General features: G+C 48.7%; 1 protein-coding gene across 1 annotated transcript in view; it reads right to left on the reverse strand.

Moving 5' to 3' along the window:
* Positions 1 to 11,405, reverse strand: part of LOC131562655 (pinopsin-like) — a 33,988-nt gene extending 22,583 nt beyond the window's left edge. Inside the window, exons 1-2 of the mRNA XM_058812481.1 lie at positions 11,072 to 11,405; positions 8,804 to 9,132 (exon numbers count right to left, since the gene is read on the reverse strand). Of these exons, the coding sequence (XP_058668464.1) occupies positions 8,804 to 9,132; positions 11,072 to 11,405 (663 nt within the window). The remainder of the gene's footprint in view (positions 1 to 8,803; positions 9,133 to 11,071) is intronic.
* Positions 11,406 to 21,748: the final 10,343 nt, after the last annotated feature.

The following is a 21,748-nucleotide window of genomic DNA, read 5'->3' on the forward strand; positions in this document are numbered from 1 at the left end:
TCTTCTCCAGGCCTGGCAATCAAGGACACCTCACTGCCTCAGGCCCCAGAGATGGAAACAAAAGTGAGTTGGGGGGAGCAAACTTGGGGTACATGGCTTCATTACCTGAAGCTGGAATTGGAAGATTGACCTTCAATATGCAAATGGGCCAAACTTATAAAAGTGTGCAAACCTGTGAGCCATGGTCCATTTTTGGGTGTAGCCTCTGGGGGGCTTTGTCTGCCCTGAATGTACCTGAAGGCCCTTCAATAAACAGAACTGCTTTTTATCCTCTTAATTCTGTCTGGTCTCTGTTTTAGGTAGCCCCACAAGGTGCCACAGGAAGGGATCAGATCCTCCACTGCCCACAGAAGGAACAGCCCTTCCTGCAGCTCTGTGCAGAGACAACCACGAGCATCCTGCATGGGCAGAGCTCCTGCTGCCGTCCAAGAGGGGAAATACAGAAACATCCCCGCCTCATTTTCCCTGGGACTGAACTCAGCTGCAGCCAGGAAAGGCAATTCTTGGTTTTCCTGAGCGTGGGTGGATTGACCTGAGGTGATTTCCCTCTTCCATCAGTGACCTGCATGGCCTCTGCAGCTCTCTGGGCTCAGCTCAAGACTGATTTTCCCTTCCCTGGTGGCTGAGGTGTTGCAGCTGTCAGGATTCCTGCCTTTGGGAATGTGTCTGTCTCCCATGAGGCCCAGTTTAGCCCAGTTCAGTGGCTATTCAGGCTGTTATGAGTAGAAAAGCTGCCCATTTTTTAAAAGGTTGCAGAGTTCCCAGGTTGGGCCAGTTGCTGCCAGGGTGGGGTTCTGTTTGTCACTGTAATCACCTGTCGTTTTCATTAACTACCTGTCGTTGATGGTTAAGAATTCCCCCTTTTGTCCAGTGCTTCCTGGAGGATGGCACCCAGACAGTGAAGGGGAAGGGACATCGAGTTGGCAGCAAATGACATCGGAACCAGCATGCAACGGGAGGGACCCCTCACCAAACCTAGCCAAAAACCCCTAAAACAAAGAGCCAACACACAATTGATGAATCAAAGTAATGTCTAGACATGAAGAACAGAATCCAATATCCACCAAGACCCTTTTTACCTCTCACCCTAAATCAAAGATGTCAGCTAGACAGAGCACCTCAAATGTTGACCTAAAAAGGGAGAGAATTTCCTGATGCTCTCATGAGGACAGGACCTCCCAGCTCTGCCCACAGACCAATGGACACTGCTGCACTCCTCTTCCTCCTCTTCCTCCTTCTCCAAGTTACTCCTGGGAGCAGCAGCAGTGTGAGCACGACCTGTCAGTTCTGCCCCCAGAGCTGATCACTTTTAATAAAAGCATTACAAAGGAGAAAGGTCTCCTGCCCTGTTTGTTTCAGGCTGTGCAGAGGGATGCTGGAGGAGCAGTGTGATCACCCTTTCCCCTTCCTGCCAGGAAGGGAATTGCTGAACACGGAGCTGCTCTCCCCCAGTTTCTCCTGCCCGTGCTGGACCAAGCTGTTTCCTGCATTGGAAACTGCTGCACTTGCTAATTGACATAAGGAAATGAACATGGAACACATCAAAGGCCTCCTTGCTGCACTTTTTTGTCTTTTCCGTAACACATGAGGAACCAATGGGGCAGAGGGCTGGCGGGAACCACGCCAAGGTGTTGGCTTTTCCTGCCCTGCCTGTGACTGCTGCTCCAGGCAGATTTACCCTGATGTGACTCAGGGCAGGAGCCTGTGCAGAAATGCAGAATATTGAGCCTTGCACTGGTGTGCTTGGATGGATAATTTGAAGGCAGGCCCTCAGATTCATTTGTCAAGGAGATAATAGAAGAGTAGGCTGTCTGTGAATTAAAGGGAAAATCCCTGTGACCATGTTAAAACTATACTAAAAGAATAGAAGATAAGGTTTCATCAGAAGGCTAGCTAAGAATAGAAAAAGAAAGAATGGTAACAAAGGCTTGTGGCTCAGACTCTCTGTCTGAGCCAGCTCACTTTGATTAGCCAATAATTAGACACAACTAACATGGGCTAATCAAAGATCTACCTGTTCCATTCCACAGCAGCAGATAACCATTGTTTACATTTTGTTCTTGAAGCCTCTCAGCTTCTCAAGAGGAAAAATCTTAAAAAAAAGATTTTTCATAAAAGATGTCTGTGACAAATCCCAATGCACAGTGTAACACAGTGACACAAAGGCTGGGATTGATTGGATTTGCATTGTGACAAGTCATGTGAGAGGACTTGTCAATGACTCTGACTAGTGACTGTCTAACCCCTGAGCTCACGAAATGATTTATCTGTTTCCAGCAAGCATTTTTAAGGTTGCACTTGCTGTTCCAAGAGCTGGGAGCAGGATGGTTGCCTGCTGCAGGATTCATGGATTGTGCCTGTGTGCTGCTTGCAGTGAGCTGGCTGCTCCCAGATGAATCTGGGATGCTGATCCTGACCAGGTGCTTTGCACAAACAGATATTGGGATATACACAAGACAGATGATGGACTTTGGACCTGGTTAGTGTAAGAGATTTGATAACAGGAGGTGCCTTTGGGGGTCCATGTGCACTGGGGGGGCTTGCAGAAGTTACAGACACTACCAAGCTTCTCCAAGCAGCCAGGAGGCTTTGGGTGAGGATGAATCCAGCCTCCCTGCACTGCCAGCTGCCTGTCCCACAGGGTTTGTGTGACCGTGTTCACAGGGGTCTGAGCATGAGGGAAGAGATGAGGATCTGACTCCATGTTTCAGAAGGCTTGATTTATTATTTTATGATATATATTATATTAAAACTATACTAAAAGAATAGAAGAAAGGATTTCATCAGAAGGCTGGCTAAGAATAGAAAAAGAAGGAATGATGACAAAGGTTTGTGTCTGAGCCAGCTGACTGTGATTGGCCATTAATTAGAAACAAGCACATGAGACCAATCCCAGATGCACCTGTTGCATTCCACAGCAGCAGATAACCATTGTTTACATTTTGTTCCTGAGGCTTTTCAGCTTCTCAGGAGGAAAAATGCTAAGAAAAGGATTTTTCCTGAAAGCTGTGTGTGGCAGGTTTGCCCTGGAACAGGTCACCCCACAGCCTCTGCCCCTGCCCTCTAAGAGCCCTGCAGAGCAAGGGGCAGATTTGCTGTTCAACTCCTCAGCTGGCTCAGCCTCCCAGGCTCTGCCTCACTTCTGTCATTTCCAAACCTTGATGACTCTGTCATTGTCCTGCAGTGACCTGAGCTGGGGGATCACAGCTCCTCTGCTGGGCCATGGGTGCTGTGAGCTGCTCTGGAGCTGCACACTCAGCTCTGGAGCACCAACACACTCTCCATGCCCTGATAACAGAGCCAAGGCCATCCTAAAGCAGCCCTGCTCTCTGCAGATTGCTCCCTGCAGCAAACCCAGCTGGCAGATTTCTGCCTTTCGGGAATGGGACTGGACATGGGGGCACAGGCACCTGTTGGGGAAGATGAAGCAGGAAAGCCTTATAAATATGATTGTCTGGCAAAAGATTTTGAGAACATGGAAACTATAAGCGAGACTGAAATGAAAGCAAGCTTTGAGATGCCTCAGTTACTGAACAACTGGAAAACAGTGGTGTGGCCAGCTGAAGGTAATCCCCTCCTGATGGAACAGCACCCTCTGCTTGCAGACAGCTCCAAGGGTCAGAGCAGACCCTGCCAGCTTGGCAGAAGGGGCCCAAAGAGGAGTTTTTAAGGTTTAAAATGTAGCACAATATGGTAATGTAGTGATTCTTATAGGCTGTATGTAAATGCTATAGGATTTGTATCTTGTACTAGATTGGTTAGTGAGAATCAGAATATTCAACACAGAAGATTTATGGTATTGTAATGGGAACTTTGCTCTCTTAGCTCTTACTCTTAGATCTTACTCTTAGCTCTTGCCTATTAGCTCTCACTTTTCTATGCTCTTACCCCTTTTACTCTCTTACCCTCTCACCCTCTCTCCCCCTCTCTCCCTCTCTGGGGCCTGCTCTGAGCTGTGCCTGGCAGCTCCCAGCAGGGCCCTGCACCCAGGCCCTTTGCAATAAACCCCAAATCCCAGCAGGGCCCTGCACCCAGGCCCTTTGCAATAAACCCCAAATCCCAGCAGGGCCCTGCACCCAGGCCCTTTGCAATGAACCCCAAATCCCAGCAGGGCCCTGCACCCAGGCCCTTGGCAATAAACCCCAAATCCCAGCAGGGCCCTGCACCCAGGCCCTTGGCAATAAACCCCAAGTTCCACGACCTGGCTGCAGAGATCTCTGCTCTCCATCTGTCCCCACTGTGCTACCCCTGTCAATCCTACAGGCACTCCCTGGCATCCCTGGGGCACTGTGCTGAAGCCAGGGAAGCTGAGATGGACCCCCTGACCCAGCTGTGTGCCAGGGCACACCTGCATGGTGCCCCTGCACCCCCAGGAAAGCTGCAGCCTTCTCTGGGGGTCTGCCTGGGCCCTGCACAGGCCTTCAGGAGAGCTGTGAAACCTCAATCAAAGCAGAAACACTTCTCAGAAATTACATCATTAACACTAAAGCTCAATGTCATTGGAGACCTAGATAATCCTCCAATGGTTATCTAGATAAACCTAGATAACCATTTTCTAGTGGCTGTTTTCAGAATTCAGATTCATTGTTGGCAGTGTGCTGTGATCATCCCAGCTCCTGTGCTGTTCATTTTAAACTGCTCAGAGCAATCCCTTCCCTCTGGCCATTCCCTGCCAGCCTCAAACAGGGCATGGGAGGAAAAACAGAGCTGGCCTTAGAGGTGGAAATTCTCTTCAAATTTAAGGAATCTGTGTGACCTTGAAGCAATACAGTGGGAGAGGGAGCCTGGACTGATCTCCCAGAGTTTAAACCTCCCTGCAAATCTCCCGTGGTGACAATCAGGTCAGAAATCAGAGCATGAAAACATAAATGTCAAGCAAAAGGATACAATTTTTCATGCCTGGCTGAAACCAAGCACCCTGATCTCCCAGCACAGTTTTACTCCTGTAAGTGGTGCAGATAATCTCACTTACAGCAGATATCCACGGCGGGAGCCAAAGGCACCATTAAAGGCTTACACAGTGCTGCCTGTAATTTAAATCCACTAAAAGCACAAATGTCTGTTGTTCAATTCCTTAAATATTAAGCTGGCATGTGAAGCTTATTTTTGTTCTTTTTTTTTTTTTTTCTCTCACACATGAGGGATTTTGCCGTTTCTGCACCTTGCTGCCCTGGGGATGCTGGGCAGCAGCCTGGGTCAGGAATTGCAGGGATGGCACAGGTCATGGGAGGCAGCAGGGAGGCTCTGCCCCTGCCCACCCCTCCCTCCTGCCTTCCCAAAGGAGCCCAGGTGCACCCACAGCACCATCCCATTCTGACTGTCCCTCTTTGTAAAAATCCCCCTTCCTGAAAGGATCATTTCAATCCAGACTGAGCAATTTTCATTTTATTTTCCCTTGTCTGGGGGTTTCTGCAGGACCAGGGTGTGACAGGGTTCACAGGGGTTTTCAGGAGAAGGAAGAGATGAGAATGTTGACTCCATGTTTCAGAAGGCTTGATTTATTATTTTATGATATATATATATATATATATTACATTATAACTATACTAAAAAGAATAGAAGGAAAAGTTTCATCTCAGAAGGCTGGCTAAGAATAGAATAGAAAGGAATGAATAATAAAGGTTTGTGCCTCAAACAGAGAGTCCAAGCTAACTGAGCTGTGGTTGGCCATTAATTGTAAACATCTGAGATGGGCCAATCCCAGATGCACCTGTTGCATTCCACAGCAGCAGATAACCAATGTTTACATTTTGTTCCTGAGGCCTCCCAGCTTCTCAGGAAGAAAAATCCTAAGGAAAGGATTTTTAATGAAAAGATGCCTGTGACACCAGGGAGCACAGGGAAGACAGCTCCTGACCTTTAGAGCTGTCACCCGTGTGACAGGGAGGGTGACAGCCCCTGCCACCACCCCGTCCCTTTTCCAAGCCACTGTGGTCCCTTCACTGCAGAGATCCCACTGCTCCCTGCAGGCACCAGGGCTCTGCTGTTGCCTGAACTGCTGCTGCATCTCCCCTGCCCCACCCATGTCCACAGCTGTCCACTCTCCTGAGCCCAAATACAACATTTCATGTGATGGCTGCATCAATGGGAAGAATATTTAGTGTAAAACCTTCCCCCTGCGGTGCTGCTGGAGCATAAATAAATGTTCTGTTGGCCCTCGAGAGGGCAGTCCCAGCTCTGGGGTCACTCTGACACATCAGACAGCACAGCCTTCACAGCAAAGCAGGTTTGCTTGCTGTTTCTTGCCCTTGGAGGAACTCTGGAGAGGAAAAGACCTGCTCCAGCCCCAGCTGCTTGTAACAAGCAGCACCTCTAAAACAGGATTTTTAGCCTTAAAAGATGGAAAATCACTGAAGTGCTGTGAAACCCAGCCCTTGCCTGTGCCCCATGGTGGTGCAGGAGCAGCAGCTGCCCCCAGCACAAGGTGACCAGAGGGGACTGAGCTGGCTTTTGTGGGGAGTGAAGGATTTGTAACAAAACAACGGGCTGGGGGTTAATTGAGGATTAATTTAAACATCTCCACTGATTTAATTTGCTTCTGCCCAAAGTCCCTGAGCAACAGTAAGCTTAAATTAAAGTTTACATCTGCAAATGTGGCTCACAGAGTGATCTTTATCTAATTTTCTCTTTGCTTACTGCACGAGGTGAGCCCAATCCAGCTCTGGGAGCACTGATGGAGCTGGGGCCAGCCTGGGGTGGCTCTCAGGGTGCAGCGTGGAGGTGTTTGGGGGTGAATAATCCTTTGTGCTGGGACAGTCCTTGCCTGTCCTGGCTCCCCAAGGGGGCTCTCCAATCTCTCCCAGCCTCTCCGTGCCATGAGCAGCCAGTGCTGGTCCATCACTCATGGCTAAATGCAGATTTCTTCACACAGGAGGGAAAACCTCTGCACTGGCACTTCCAGCTGCCTGACAGTGCTGCCCTGATGGTGTTTGGTACCAAATGTTCCACTGGGGTAGCAAAATTTAGAGCTGCTATTCCTTATCTTGGCAAAAAGCTGTTGGAACCCTGGTTACTGAGAATTTCAGGCTTTCTGTGCTGCCAGGCACTGACCCCCAGGAGAACACTGCATTGACCTGAGGCCGTGGAGAAGCTTCCAAAATGGAATGGCAGAACTGGGATTGTGGCTGTGGAGTTTGAATAGAAGTGTGTGATATCACAGGGTGGGAAACTTAGAGTTTAAGGGTCTAGAATATAGTAATATATATAAAGCAAAATGGAGGTTTTAGGGAACACTGGCTTTTAGGGCCAAGGGTAGTCCTTGGTTTTAGGGAACACTAGGATTTAGGGCCAAGGGTAATCCTTCTTCTTCACCTTCTCCATGGGTTTGGGTGGTTTTGTGTAATTGGATAAAAAAGTCCACATTGTGGGCACAGGTGGTTGGTTATTGGGTTAAAAGTAAAAATAATTTCAGTGTAATTTCTTAATTAGACAGTTTATCCTTAAAAGGCCTTGTAGAGGGAGAGAGATAGGACTCTATTCTAGTTTATTAGAGTGAAGTGCTGTAGAACTCAGGGTTTGTGAGACTGTAGCATAGATAAGAACTAACAGACATCTGAGTCCCAACAAGAAATTCCATCTCATGCATTTAATCCTGATCCTGGCAGAAAGAAGTTAAGACTCAACAATGGTCATTTATGGACTGGCTTTGCTTTGTGCCCATGGTTATCTGCCTCATGCCATGGCTCTGTCTTACAGTTCAGATTTGTTCAGTTCCATCCTCCTGCTCTGCCTGATCCCACCAGCAGCTTGGTCATGTGTGACTCTTTTCCTAGCAGCCTTTTCTGCAGGGTTCACTTTCCTGCTCTCAGAAGAGAAGCACTGATCTCCAGAAATCCCTGCTCCCACACTCTGCACTGACCCTGCAGCTGCTGGAGCTGCTGCTGATGCTCACTTCTCTCCACTGCATTCCTGCAGATTTCAATCTTAGCATCAATCCCATCAAGGTGGGTAAATCTTTCCTGGTTTTAATTAGGAGTAATTTGAAGTATCTAGAGTGCTCTGGCAAGTTTCCTCATCTGTGATGCTGACAAAGGGGCCTCTGATGCCTTAGGATTTTCGTTTTTATATTTTTCAGATCCAGTACTGCATCGGTGCACAACTCCAAACTCCACACAGAGTGTGAGTTACTGTCCTCACATTTTGGTCAGACAACACAATCCCTCTGGGCCTGGGATCCAAGGACACCCCACAGCCTCAGGCCCCAAAAAGTACAAACAAAAGTGAATCAGGGGAACAAACTGGGGGTAAATGACTTCATTAGTGAAGCTGTAATTCAGGGATTAACCCCTGATATGTAAATGGAGCAAACTTATAATTGTGTGAAAAACTGGTGCCCATTGTCCAGCTTGGGTGTAGCCTCTGGGAGGCTGTGACTGCCCAAGGTGTGGCTGTTGAAGGCCTTCAATAAATCCCCACTTTATTCTCTGAATCTTGTCTGGCCTCTGCTCTAGGCAGCCCATCCAAGGCATCAGCACCACCACTGACAGAGCACTCTGCATGCCTGTAGCACTCTGAGCCACAGCTAAAATCAGAGATGAAAATGAATCCAAAGACTTTACCAAGCTCACAGGAGGCTCCTGTTCCAGCCCAGTGGCAGCACATTTGCCATGCCACACTTGGTGCTGCTAACACCTGAGTATGAACTTTCAGAGCCCTGGCAGGCTGGAGCTTGTCCCCAGGACAGCCCCAGGAGAGGCATTTCCAGGGCTGGCAGCACATCTGGCAGCAGAGGAGTTCCAGAGGTGGAAAATGGGCATCATGGGCTTGGAGTGACACTCAAAAGGCAGCTGAGGAACCAACTCACCTGTCTGACAGCACAGAGCAGCTTCCCATAGGAATAGACAATGATGGCAAACGGGATCACGAGGCAAAAGATGAAAAGACAGATGATGTAGGAGGCATTGTTGGCGTCCCTGGAATGCCAGTTCACAGAGCAGGTTATCCCTGCTCCCTCTGGCCCATAGCTGCTCCAGCCAAGCAGTGGGGGCACAGTCCAGAGCAGGGAGTATGTCCAGGACAGGATGATGGCTGCCCAGGCTTTCCTGTAGTTGGTGGTGTCAGGCTCTGCTGTCCTGGTCATGGTGCAGCAGCGCTCGTACGAGAGCACGGCCAGGGAGATGAGGGAGATGATGCCTGTGCCAAACCAGAGCCTGGTATCAGCAAAAAATCAATGAGTGAAAGCTTTGCTGTGCCTCCCAAAACAGTATTTCAAGCTTGGGATGAGCCTGAAGGCACTGGCTTTGGAAACAAGGCAGGCAAGGAGTGGGACTGAGGTGTCCCCTAAGGGTGAGAGGTGCTGAGAGCCTGGCCCCACTCACAGGAGCTGGGGGTGTGCAAACACACCCAGCCAAAGCAGTCAGTTATAAATGCTCATCAGTAATTAACCACACCTGTCTGAATGGATACTTGTGTGTGTGTGTGTGTGTGTGAGTATGAGCTGCAGCAAAACCCTGCCTTCTCCATCAGATCTGGTTCTTGCTGCACCTGTAAAAATCGAGATTAATATCTAGATTTGCCCAAAGTGTGGAGCTGATCTGGTGCTCCTCTGCCAGCTCTGAAGTGCAGCCTTCTGAGCCCTTCTTGGGGCAGTGCAGCCCCATGAGGATTTCATGCTGTGCATAATGCAGAGCTGTAGGTCAAAGCCATGTCCTGAAGCTCCCTGTGCCAGCAAGAGCCCCTCTCAGGAGGGCAGGCAGCTCGTGAGCCTTTGCAGAGACAGTGATGGATCTCCTGCAGTTGGGGTACTGCCAGCAGACACCAAGGGGGCAGTAAAACCACCAGCAGCAAATCAAAGGCTTCTTTAGCATGCAGAAATGCTGGAGGGGAGGTCATTTCTAAAGCTGATATGAGTTTGCAGTTTCCCTCCACGCACACCTCCCGGGCTGCACTGTGGATCGGTGCTGGCAGGTACAAGGGGATGTTGCTGGATGCTGACACACTCCTGCTAAACTTTCCTTGCCGAATAAAGGTTTTACATGCACAAATTTGGCTTTTTACCCTGTGTAACTTCACGAGGGAAAGAGATGGCAGCAAACAGCTGCTGCAAATATCTCTTTAGAGTGTGCATCAACAGTGTCAGTGTCTCCTAAGTGGCTGTGGGAAGCCTGGATGCCGGCTGTGTTCCCGGGGTGGTTCAGGTCTGTTCTGACAGCAGAGGGATGCTCTGCTGGTAAAGCCTCTGCTCCATGGGAATGCTGGCTGGGGAAGAGCCCCGCCGATGTGTGCCAGAGTCTGCAGAGCTTAATGGTCTTTTATAACCTAAACGAGGCTGATTCTATCCCCGCTTTAATCCTTTAAAGTTTGTAGAGCTCTTCCTCAGCCGCTGGAAACACGCTGTGGAGCCTGAATGAGGACTCACACCTAACGCTGCCTGGGCTTTTCCCAGCGAAACAACCACCGAAGCTGGGAAGGATTCCCCCAGCCCTGTGCTCCTGGCGTGCCCGGGGTCCCCTCCCCAGGCACAGCCCGAGCTCCATCGCGGCCCCGGACACGAACGCAGGGGCTGCACCCGCTGCGGGCTGGCTCTGCCCTCCCTGGCCCCCGGAGCTGCCGGGGCTGTCCCGTCCCCTCCCTGGAGCTCTCCCGTTCCCTCCCCGGAGCTGCCATCCCGTCCCATCCCTTCCCGGAGCTGCCGGGGCTGTCCCATCCCCTCCCCGGGGCTATCCCATCCCATCCCATCCCATCCCGTCCCGTCCCGTCCCGTCCCGTCCCGTCCCGTCCCGTCCCATCCCATCCCCTCCCCGGAGCTGCCGGCGCTGTCCCATCCCATCCCATCCCATCCCGTCCCGTCCCGTCCCGTCCCATCCCATTCCATTCCATCCTGTCCCATCCCGTCCCATCCCATCCCATCCCATCCCATCCCGTCCCGTCCCGTCCCGTCCCGTCCCGTCCCGTCCCGTCCCGTCCCATCCCTCCCCGGAGCTGCTGGCACTGTCCCGTCCCGTCCCATGCCATCCCCTCCCCGGAGCTGCCCAGGCTATCCCATTCTCTCCCCGGGGCTGTCCCTTCCCCTCCCGTCCCGTCCCGTCCCGTCCCTCCCGGCGTTGCAGCCCCGCAGCCCGGTGGCACTCACCGCAGAGGGCGGTGGCGAAGCCGTGCCAGGCGCAGGCGGCCCCGGCAGCGGTGCTGTTGCTGTTGTCGCTGTCGCTGCTGCCCGCGGCCAGCCCGAGCGGGGTGCCCAGCGCGCAGCCCAGCAGGTCGCTGAGGGCCATGTTGAGCAGCAGCAGGTTGATGGGGGAGCGCAGCGCCGGGAAGCGCCAGAAGAGCAGCAGCACCAGCAGGTTGCTGCAGAAGCCCAGGCTGCCCACGGCGCCCAGGCACACGGCGGCCGCCAGCCTGCCCCCGGGGCCCAGGCAGGGCTCGGCCTCGGCCCGGCCATCCCCGCAGCCGGCTCCGGCCTCCCGCATCCCCGCGCTGTTCCGTGCCCTGCCCGGGCTGGCGCCGCTGCCCCCGGAGCGCCCCGGACACCCACGGGCTCGGAGCTCGCTGTGCAGCCAGCGGAGCGCTAAATCCGTCCAGAACCGAGCGGGATGTGCTTCAGACCGTGTGCGAGCCTCAGCTCGGGACGCAGCGCTCTCAGAGTAAAGAGCTGACCCAGGCTGTCCTGGAGCACTGCAAAGGTGAAGCTTGAGCTGCCAACCTGTGACAGTGGTCACAGGGGTGTGAGGGTGAGGGAAGAGATGAGGATCTGACTCCATGTTTCAGAAAGCTTGATTTATTATTTTATGATATATATTATATTAAAACTATACTAAAAGAATAGAAGAAAAGATTTCATCAGCTATGTGTGAAAAATGCATGTATTTTATGATCAGCTTTTTGCAAATATTAAAATGAATATGTGTTGTGTTAGAAAGTAGTGCTGCATTAATTCTCTTAAGTAGTGTGTTAAATATAGTTTTAGGTTATAACAAAATGTTAAAATAGAAACTATGCTGTGTAGGATACTTTTTTTAAAGAAAGGACTCGCAGCGAGATAGCAGCCACAGGACACCTGAATCTTTCAGAGAAAGAGAATTTATTGCTCCATTATCAGAAGAAACAAACTTCTTCCTGCCTCAAGGGCGCTGTCAGGATTCAGAGGAAGAAGTTGATGATGACCAGACAAAATCCTGTATTTGAATGGAATTTATGCAGCATGTATGAGATGTATGAATATGCAACAGGCTGTTGCTTTTAAGGGTTAACCCTTTGTTAATGTGGGTCCTTTTTCGGGCTTGTGCTGCCCAGAAAAAGGTACCCGGACGTCCATTACTCTTTGTCTCTATTGTCTCATATTGTCCTAATTCAAATTGTCAAAATTGTTATTACTCTAATTGTATTACTATTTTTATAACAATTTTCTTACTATTAAACTTTTAAAATTTTAAAAACAAGTGACTGGCATTTTTCACACTAAGAATAGAAAATGAAAGAATGAATAACAAAGGCTCATGGCTCAGACAGAGAGTCCAAGCCAGCTGACTGTGATTGGCCATTAATTAGAAACAACCACATGAGACCAATCCCAGATGCACCTGTTGCATTCCACAGCAGCAGATAATCAATGTTTACATTTTGTTCCTGAGGGCTGTCAGCTTCTCAGGAGAAAAAATCCTAAGGAAAGGGATTTTCAGAAAATATCATGGCTACACCAACCAGCTACAGAAAAAGTATTTATCAGTTGAAGTTCCTTAAAATCTAAGTTCTGGTCATATCCCACCCTTCAGTGAGGAGAGCACTCTCAGACATTTTAATGTATTGAGGTGCTGACCCAAGAGGGAAAATCACCCCCACTGTTCTACTCATAAGGGAATTTTTCTTTGTGTTTGCAAATAAAAAGTGAATGTGTCCAATTTCCTGCAGCTTGGTTGCTATGAGCAATTAGTACTGAAAAGGAGAGTGTGAAGCCTGATGTCTTCCTTCTTTTTTTTCCTCTATTTTTTTTAGTTGTTCATTATGGGGAGGAGGCAGTTTCAGAGTATTTCTGCTTGAAATGACCTTCAAGGTTTTTTTTTAAACAAAACCCCTGCACTTTGGGAAAGCTGGCTGCTTCTTGCCTTCCCTCTGGGCTGCTAAGGGGATGGACAGGGTCCAGCATGATGCTCTATCATTTATTAGCATTTCTGAAGGCTAAGAATATAACTGGGCAGGGTAGTTCAAGAGGTCAGTCACCTGAAACTCTGCACTGTAGCTAAAAAATAAGGATGGAAAAACAGACCCTTCACCAACTTTGTTGCCCTCCTCTGGACATGCCCTTCAATGTCTTTCATGGAGCGAGGGGCCCAGAACTGGGCACAGGATTTGAGGTGCATCCATCCATGTAGTTTTTAATGCAGCAAAGGACGTGCCTGTCCAAGCTGTGGGCTGCCAGTTTTCCCAGGAGAATGCTGTGGGATGTGTCAGACCCTGAAAATATGTCAAGAAGTCCTTTTGATAATGCAAAATTGGTTTGATCGCCTGGAAAATTATATCACTTACTATTTGTTGAGGCAAAAGAACTTGCCAACTCATTTGGGGGAAAGGTGCTGTGGTGCAGCACGTCTGTCTCCTTGATCATCTGGGAACTTGGCTGGAATTGCACAGCTGCTGGTGAAACTGGTTTTTCCTCTGGAAAAAAAAAAAAAAAAGGATAGGAATTACTAAACCTAAATGTGGAATCCGAAGCGATTTAGTGACGTTCCCCTCGATTTTAGCAACGGCCACAAGATGGCTCAGGGCAGCTCCGAGTAGGATAGGAATTGGATCCCTGGCGAAAAGGGATTTCCAAGGTGCCCGGAGCCATGGCTTGGCTGGGCATGGCTGGAAATGAGCCGCGGGCACACGGTGACCTCTCTCAAGCCATGTGCGTGACAGCCGGAGCGAGGGTGACCCGCACACGGTGGCCTTGGCACTGCCAGAGCAGCTCGGGGCTCCGGGAGAAGGTGATCTCCAGATAAAGAAACGCCTTGTCCAAGGGCCCTGCTTTGGCCCAGCTCCTGCCAGGCTGGGTGAATTCCCTGCCGGGCTGGCTGGATTCAATGCCGGCCTGGGTCAATTCCCTGCCAGGCTGGGTCAATTCTCTGCCAGGATGGATGAATTCCCTCATGGCATGGGTGAATTCCTTGCCGGGCTGGGTGGATTCAATGCCAGGCTGGGTGAATTCCCTTCCAGCCTGGGTGAATTCCCCACCGGCCTGGGTCAATTCCCTGCCTGGCTGGGTCAATTCCCTGCCGGGCTGGGTGAATTCCCCACCGGGCTGGGGGAATTCAATGCCAGGCCGGGTCAATTCCCTGCCGGGATGAGTGAATTCCCTTCCAGGCTGGGTGAATTCCCTGCCGGGCTGGGAGCTGCCTGTGCTGGCCCGGGCTGTCCTGGGGTGACCGCAGCTCAGGGACCGGACAGGCAGGGACCAGGGCAGGGCTGGCAGCAGCATGGGCGATGCCCGGGCTTTGTTGCGTTGTGATTTCATGGTTTACCTCAGAGCCCTGGGTCCCTCCCCTGAAGATTCCCTCCCAGGTGTGTCAGTCATCCCTCCTTTCCCCTTCCTGACCCCTCCTAGCACTGGCTGTCAGTCCTGGCATTCCAGAAGGGCCTCGAGTGATTGGCAGATTCACAGGATGCCCTCTACCCCTGGGGGGCATTGGGCCATCCAGGTGTCCTTTGTCCCTTGAGACCTCCCCTCCTGTCCCTGCTTGGTGGCAACCTGCCCCTTCCCTCCCCTCTCCCCGGGGTTAAAAGGAGCAGCAACAACAGGCTCAGGGAGTTCTGTTGGAGCTGTGCTGGATTCAGAGGCCTGTGGGCCAGAATAAAGCTCGGGGTCCAAACCCTTTATCAGAACTGGCTCCTTTCCTTCACCATTGCCTTAAAGCTTCTCTGCCAGAGGGAAACCTGAGGAGCAGCCCCTGTTATGGGGGGAAGCTCCATCCCAGTACCACCAGAGCTCCTGCAGGCCTGGAGCTCTCTCCACATGCCCAGCTGCAACACCCAGCCAGCCCAAAGTGTCTGTGGGGTGAAACACCACACACCCAGCCAGCCCAAAGTGTCTGTGGGGTGAAACACCACACACCCAGCCAGCCCAAAGTGTCTGTGGAGTGAAACACCACACACCCAGCCAGCCCAAAGTGTCTGTGGGGTGAAACACCACACACCCAGCCAGCCCAAAGTGTCTGTGGGGTGAAACACCACACACCCAGCCAGCCCAAAGTGTCTGTGGAGTGAAACACCACACACCCACAGCCCAAAGTGTCTGTGGGGTGAAGCACCACACACCCAGCCAGCCAAAAGTGTCTCTGGGGTGAAACACCACCCAGCCAGCCAGCCAAAAGGTGTCTGTGTGGTGAAATACCACACACCCACAGCCCAAAGTGTCTGTGGGGTGAAGCACCACACACCCAGCCAGCCCAAAGTGTCTGTGGAGTGAAACACCACACACCCAGCCAGCCAAAGGTGTCTCTGGGATAAAACACCAGAGTTGCCCCTAATTTGGTTCAACAGCAGGGCCAAACAAGCCCAGGCACATCCCATCCACAATATTGGTGATACCAATAGGGCAGGATGCTGGCCCCACAGGAGGCAGTGTTCCCAGTGGTTGCAGCGCTAAACATGGTGTCTGCAGCTCTGCTGCTGTGAAAAGTGCATGTATTTTATGATTGGCTTTTTGCAAATATTAAAATGAATATGATATGTGTTGTGTTAGAAAGTAGAGCTGCATTAATTCTCTTAAGTAGTGTGTTAAATATAGTTTTAGGTTATAACAAAATGTTAAAATGGAAACTATGCTATGTAGGAGACTTTTTTAAAGAAAGGACTTGCAGCGAGATAGCAGCCACAGGACACCTGGATCTTTCAGAGAAAGAGAATTTATTGCTCTCTTATCAGAAGAAACGAACTTCTTCCTGCCTCAAAGGTGCTGTCAGGATTCAGAGGAAGAAGTTGATGATGACCAGACAGAATCCTGTGTTTGAATGGAATTTATGCATCATGTATGAGGTGTATGAATATGCAACAGGTTATTGTTTTTAAGGGTTAATCCTTTGTTAACGGGTGTTCTTTTTCCTTTTTCAGGCTTGTGCTGCCCAGGAAAAGGTCCTGGATGTCCGTAACTCTTTGTTTCTATTGTCTCATATTGTCCTAATTCAAATTGTCCAAATTGTTATTACTCTAATTGTATTACTATTTTTATAACCATTTTCTTACTATTAAACTTTTAAAAATTTTAAAAACAAGTGATTGGCGTCTTTCACACTGCTGTGCCTCCCTGCTGGCCATCGAGTGTCAGCGTCCAGCCAGCATCCGGACCCATTTCCCACACCGATATTTCCATAATGGCTGGAAAGGGGCAGGAAGGAGACACGGGTAATTTCCTCTGGCAGCACTCTGTGGGTTGTGCTGTCCTGTAAATCCGTTGTCCCCATGTGGAAATCCCACCAGCCACAGCCTCCAATGGCACTGAAGTCAACACCGTTGTAGCAAATTATCTTTTCTCTCTTACTAATGATAAGAGAAGTAATAATCCTCCTACAGGACTAATTACAGCCACAGAAATTGTGGTAATGAAAAAAGTCCCTCTGCTAGCATTCGAAAAGTTACAATTTACATGAACTAAGAGGCTTATGTAAATAATGATTATTATTTTGTACATGGCTCTCTGTGGTCCTGTCTATTCTGATATCAGTAAATCAGGGTGTAATTAATCGCAGAGAATTAAATGTTGAAGGAGAAAGACTGGAAAATTCAGTAAAAACAAAACTTTGGTTGGTTTTGACTCAAAATAAGCTTGGCTTACCTGTCCCAAAGGATGTGACACACTGCTTCCCACTGCCAGCTCCCCTTGCTGCTCTCAGAAATCAGTGTAATTTTTGTTTCAAATGTTGGGGTTGTGTTTTTTTATTTCTTAAAGATTCTTAAAAAAAAAAAAAATAGAGATCTTTATAAATCATCGTGTCCTTGTAGGGCTGTAACCCCAGAGTGTCTCAGAGATGCACTGGCCCTGAGCTGCAGGCTTGGGTCTCCCAGCCTGGATCACACAAGGATTTAGATCTCTCTGTTGTTGTTGTGGTGTTTATTAGTGCAGATCTGTAGTCTGTGCTCCTGTCCAGCCTTTCATCTTCCCCAAAAGATGGGGTGTGATGGAGCAGGTGAGCACAGCACTGTGGTCCTTGTGGAGAAGGTAACATGGTCCTCCATGCCAGGGGAGAGGTCTCAGAGAACCTGGAAATTAAATATAATGGGCATCAAACTGTAAAAAAGATTTTAATTTAGCACTGAGGGCAAATAGACACCAAAAAGGCAAAGAAAAAGCAAAATAATGTATTGCTTTGGATGTTGAAGTCAGTAATGTCTGTGTGAAAGACAGCCTGGTACAGAAACAGGGCACTGAGAATCTGCAGAGCAATAAGGGAAGGGCTTTGGCTCGTTGGAGCTGTCACTGGCCTCTTCCCTCTCCCTTGGTCCAGGCAGGTGGGTGTGTGAGAAATAGCTACTCACTTTTCATAGTTTAGGAAGGTTTATTAAACCTTATCAAAAATACAACAGAAGACTGAATAAAGAAAAAAAGTTATGGCATTGGGAGCAAAAGATTTTCCCTGCCATGTGCTCAGCCCCCTCACCATGGAAGTTTTCCCTTTTTAACCCTTTAAGCCCTCCCAAAGTTCTGTCCATCAGCCCCTTCTTTGCTGTCCAGTGGTGGAGATCCCCTCCTCAAACCCTGACTGGAGCTCAGGTGTTCCACAGTGACAAGCCAGCCCTCCCAGCTGTCCCTTGATAACTGCATGAGGGGTAAAACATCGCTATAAATCTATAAAACTTTTCCTAGCCTATATACTTGATATCTGTCTGTTAATTGTGTGAGTCGATCATTGCATTACTCATCTATCACAGGGTGCATGGCAGGTAAAGCTCCTGGAGCAGAGCTCAAAGGCTGCAGAGGGGTTATGAAGCAGAGCAGAGAAGCAAAACAAGAAAAACAAACAAACAAACAAACAAATAAATAACCCAGGAGTGTGGCAATGTTCTTCACTCAGGGCTCACCAAATGTGGTGGTGTTCACAGGGGTCCCAGAACCAGGGAAGAGAGGACAATCTTGACTCCATGTTTAAGAAGGCTGATTTATTATTTCATTATATGTATTATATTAAAAGAAAATGATATATTAAAACTATACTAAAAGAATAGAAGAAAGGATTTCATCAGAAGGCTTGAAAGGAATAGAAAGGAATGGAATGAAATTTTGTGACTGACCAGAGTCTGAGCCAGCTGAATGTGATTGGCCATTAATTAGAAACAACCACATGAGACCAATCCCAGATGCACCTGTTGCATTCCACAGCAGCAGATAATCATTGTTTACATTTTGTTTCGGAGGCTTCTCAGCTTCTCAGGAGAAAAAAATCCTAGCAAAAAGATTTCTCATAAAATATGTTTGTAACACAGGAGAAAATAAGAATTAACTCTTTTTAACCTTGAAACAGCCACAATTCTGAGCAGAGGTGTCAGTGACCAATTTCTTAGGATACATTTCTCACAGCAGGAGCTATGAGGCATCCTCACAAGGATGCATACAAGTGCATACAAGCACTACTTGCCCTATGCTGGATCACAAAAGAGGCTGTCAAAGAAGAAGGTAGATAATAAGCTCTGGAAACAAGGAAAAATCTTAATGACTTTTTCTCATCTCTCTTTTCAAGGCCTATTAAAGCTCCTGGGATGTGCTAAAAGCCAGAGAGGTCCCTGTGCTCTGCACGTGTACAGACATTCCCAGAATTTTCTTTTATTTATTTATTTCTTTTTTCAGAACTGGGCAAGAGCAAACACAGGGGGAGTCTCTCAGCCATCAGAAGCTGCCCTGCTGCCACAGCTGTGGGTGCCCTGGTGCCCTTGAGGCAGGGTGGAAATTTTCCAGGGTAGAAATCCATTTTGATTTAGGTGAAATGTACATTTCTGAGTTGAGTCTGTGTTTAGAAAACATAGCTATTTAGCCTGGCTGCAGAACCTAGGCTCAGAGAAACTGCTTCAGTGAAGGACAGAGATAAAGGGGGGGGAAGAAAGAGGGTGATAGAGACAGAGACTGCTGTGAGAGCAGCTCAACCTGACCTAGGAATTCTTTCTGATAAAGAAGAACTAGCGGCAAATGTCACGCGAAATTCATAAAAATGAATATGTATGAACCTATTGTGAAATTGTATGGATATGTATTTGGGAGTGGGATAAAAGGAGACCTGAAGTTCCCAGAGGCACGCATGTCATTTTAGGGGAACGATTCCCACATGCATCCAGCACTGTAATAATAAACATACCGGCTTTAAAACTTTCACAAAAGTTGTGGAGTTTTGATTATCTCTGCAAAACACCCTGAGAGCAGCACAGCTGGCTCCTGGCCACTGCCTTTGGAGTGGCAGCCAGCTACACAAGGTTTAATAGGTTACCAGACCCATCACTCACCTCTCTGCTGCAAAACCCAGGTGAGCAAGCTGAGCCTGGTGTCAGCTGCCCCTGTCCCCTTGAAGGGTGCACAAGTGCCACAGCAAAGGCCATGAGGGAGGGGATGAACAGCCAGGGTGTCCTGGGGCACTCAGCTGCACACAGCCAGACCCCCTGGATAATTGTGGACCTCCTGAATTATTCAGCTTTGTTTTGGCCAGCTGCAAGTACTTAAAATGTCCTCAGCAGCTCTGGGTAAGTGATGTCCCAGTCCCAGGTCCTGCTGTCACCAGAGCAGCCTGAATTTGAGACATCACCCTCACTGCTCTCTAAATAACCAGCTCCAATGGTCAAAATAGAAGCCTGAATTACACCACAGCTTGGTGGTATTCACACCTGATTCTTGTGGCATTGTGGGGCCATCTGCTAGACAGACCTTAACACCACAAATGAACCCATTTCCTCTCTTTGGCTGCGTTAAAAAAAAAAAATTGATCATCAGTTTTCCCAGCCAAATTGAACAGTGGTGTCAGCAAAGCACTTTAACTGGAGGTACCAAAGATGAGGTTCAGCAGGGACCCAGCCCAGCAGACACAGCTGTGCTCACAGGGGCTACTTGGGTGTGTTTTGACTTACCTTGGTGATGCCAGTGTCTTCAGAAGTTGTTTCAGGCAGGAATTACTTTTACTATGAAGATGGAGCACCTAAAAGCAGCCTGGACCATGTTTAGGACCTGAGGTGCTCCTGCACTGGAACAGGGGCCTGCCTCCCTCCCGGGGATGGGGTCTTTCCCTGGATGGAGGCTTGAGGCTGTGAGAGCTGCAAGTGCTCAAATGTCAAGAGGAAATATCACTGTCACAACGATCTGCCCACGCAATGTGGGGCTAATCTGAATTTTGGAGTGCAAACCCTTGCACTTCTGAACTGTCTTATCTGGAAATGATGCTACAAAGTTAAAAAATGACCTTTAGACACCTAGTTCAGACACCATTATAACCTTCTGATCACCTCGGATGTTATAGCATCCAGCAGGGTGATAAGAAAAATAGTATTAAAGCCTGGCAGAGCCACTGCAAATTGGCTGTGGGCAAAATGAAGATTGATCTCTGTTTAGAGGAAAAGCAACACAGTGACCTGCAATCAGGAAAGCAAATCAAGCAGAGATTTCCTGAGATAAAAGGTTTGCAGTGAGATTGATGTGACTGAATGAAGAGAAAGGAGGAACCATGACTGGTTTCATTAAACACGTAAGCAAGGTGAGCAAATCATTTCTTCCTTGCTGCCTGTTTCTTTCCCTAAAAGGATGTGGTTTTGCTTGGATTTACCAGTCCTGGGTACTTCTTTTTAAGGATCTACACCTTGTTTTGTCCAGCTGCACGTAATTAAAATGTCCTCAGCAGCTCTGGGTAAGTGATGTCCCAGTCCCAGGTCCCTGCTGTCACCAGAGCAGCCTGAATTTGAGACATCACCCTCGCTGCTCTCTAAGCAACCAGCTCCAATGGTCAAAATAGAAGCCTGAATTATGCCACAGCTTGGTGTTAAAAAATTGGTTGAAAAAAACTGATCCTCAGTTTTCCCAGCCAAATTTAACAGTGGTGTCAGCAAATTTCCTGAGAATCATAAATTTTCCTTAAAAATAAATAATAAATTTGATCTAATAAATAAAGATCTAGACCTTAAAAATAAATAATAAATAAAATGGCTGATAAATTGTCACTGAGGGTTTATGTTGGTGTGAGAGGAACCAGAACACAGCCGTGGGGCAGCAGCTCACAGAGCTGGGGGTGTGAGGACAGGAAGGCTGGGGCAGGGTGGGTGCTGGAAGTGCCTGGCCCAGCTCCCCATCCTGCTGCTCCAGAGTCCCCTGACATGGTCACATTCTCTGGAAAAATCCCCTTGCCCAGGATTTCTCTCCTGGGAAGCTGAGAAGCCTCAGAGAAAAAGGAAAACAATGTTATCTCATTTGCTTCTCCTGTGTTTTGCTGCTTTGGAAAGTGGTTGGAGATTGTTTATCCAACAGGTGAATTGTTTTTACTTACTGGCCAATTACAGTCCAACTGTCAGGGCTCTGGAGAGAGTCACGAGTTTTTCATTAGTATCTTGTTAAGTCTTCTGTAAGTATCCTTTCTCTAAATATCCTTTCTCTATTCTTTAGTATAGTTTAGTATAGCATTCTTTACTCTAATATAATATCATAAAATAATAAATTAGCCTTCTAAGAACATGGAGTCAGATTCATTCCTTCCTGCCACGGGGGACTCCAGAAAATACCACAGCCCCTCTCTATCCTCACTCTGGTTTATTCACTGCTCCAGCCCCTCAGAACAGGGAGCAGAAAGGAAATTCCCCCTGTGTGCTGGAGGGGATGTCC

Source organism: Ammospiza caudacuta, chromosome 11 (genome assembly GCF_027887145.1).
Source record: "Ammospiza caudacuta isolate bAmmCau1 chromosome 11, bAmmCau1.pri, whole genome shotgun sequence".
Lineage (NCBI taxonomy): Eukaryota > Metazoa > Chordata > Aves > Passeriformes > Passerellidae > Ammospiza > Ammospiza caudacuta.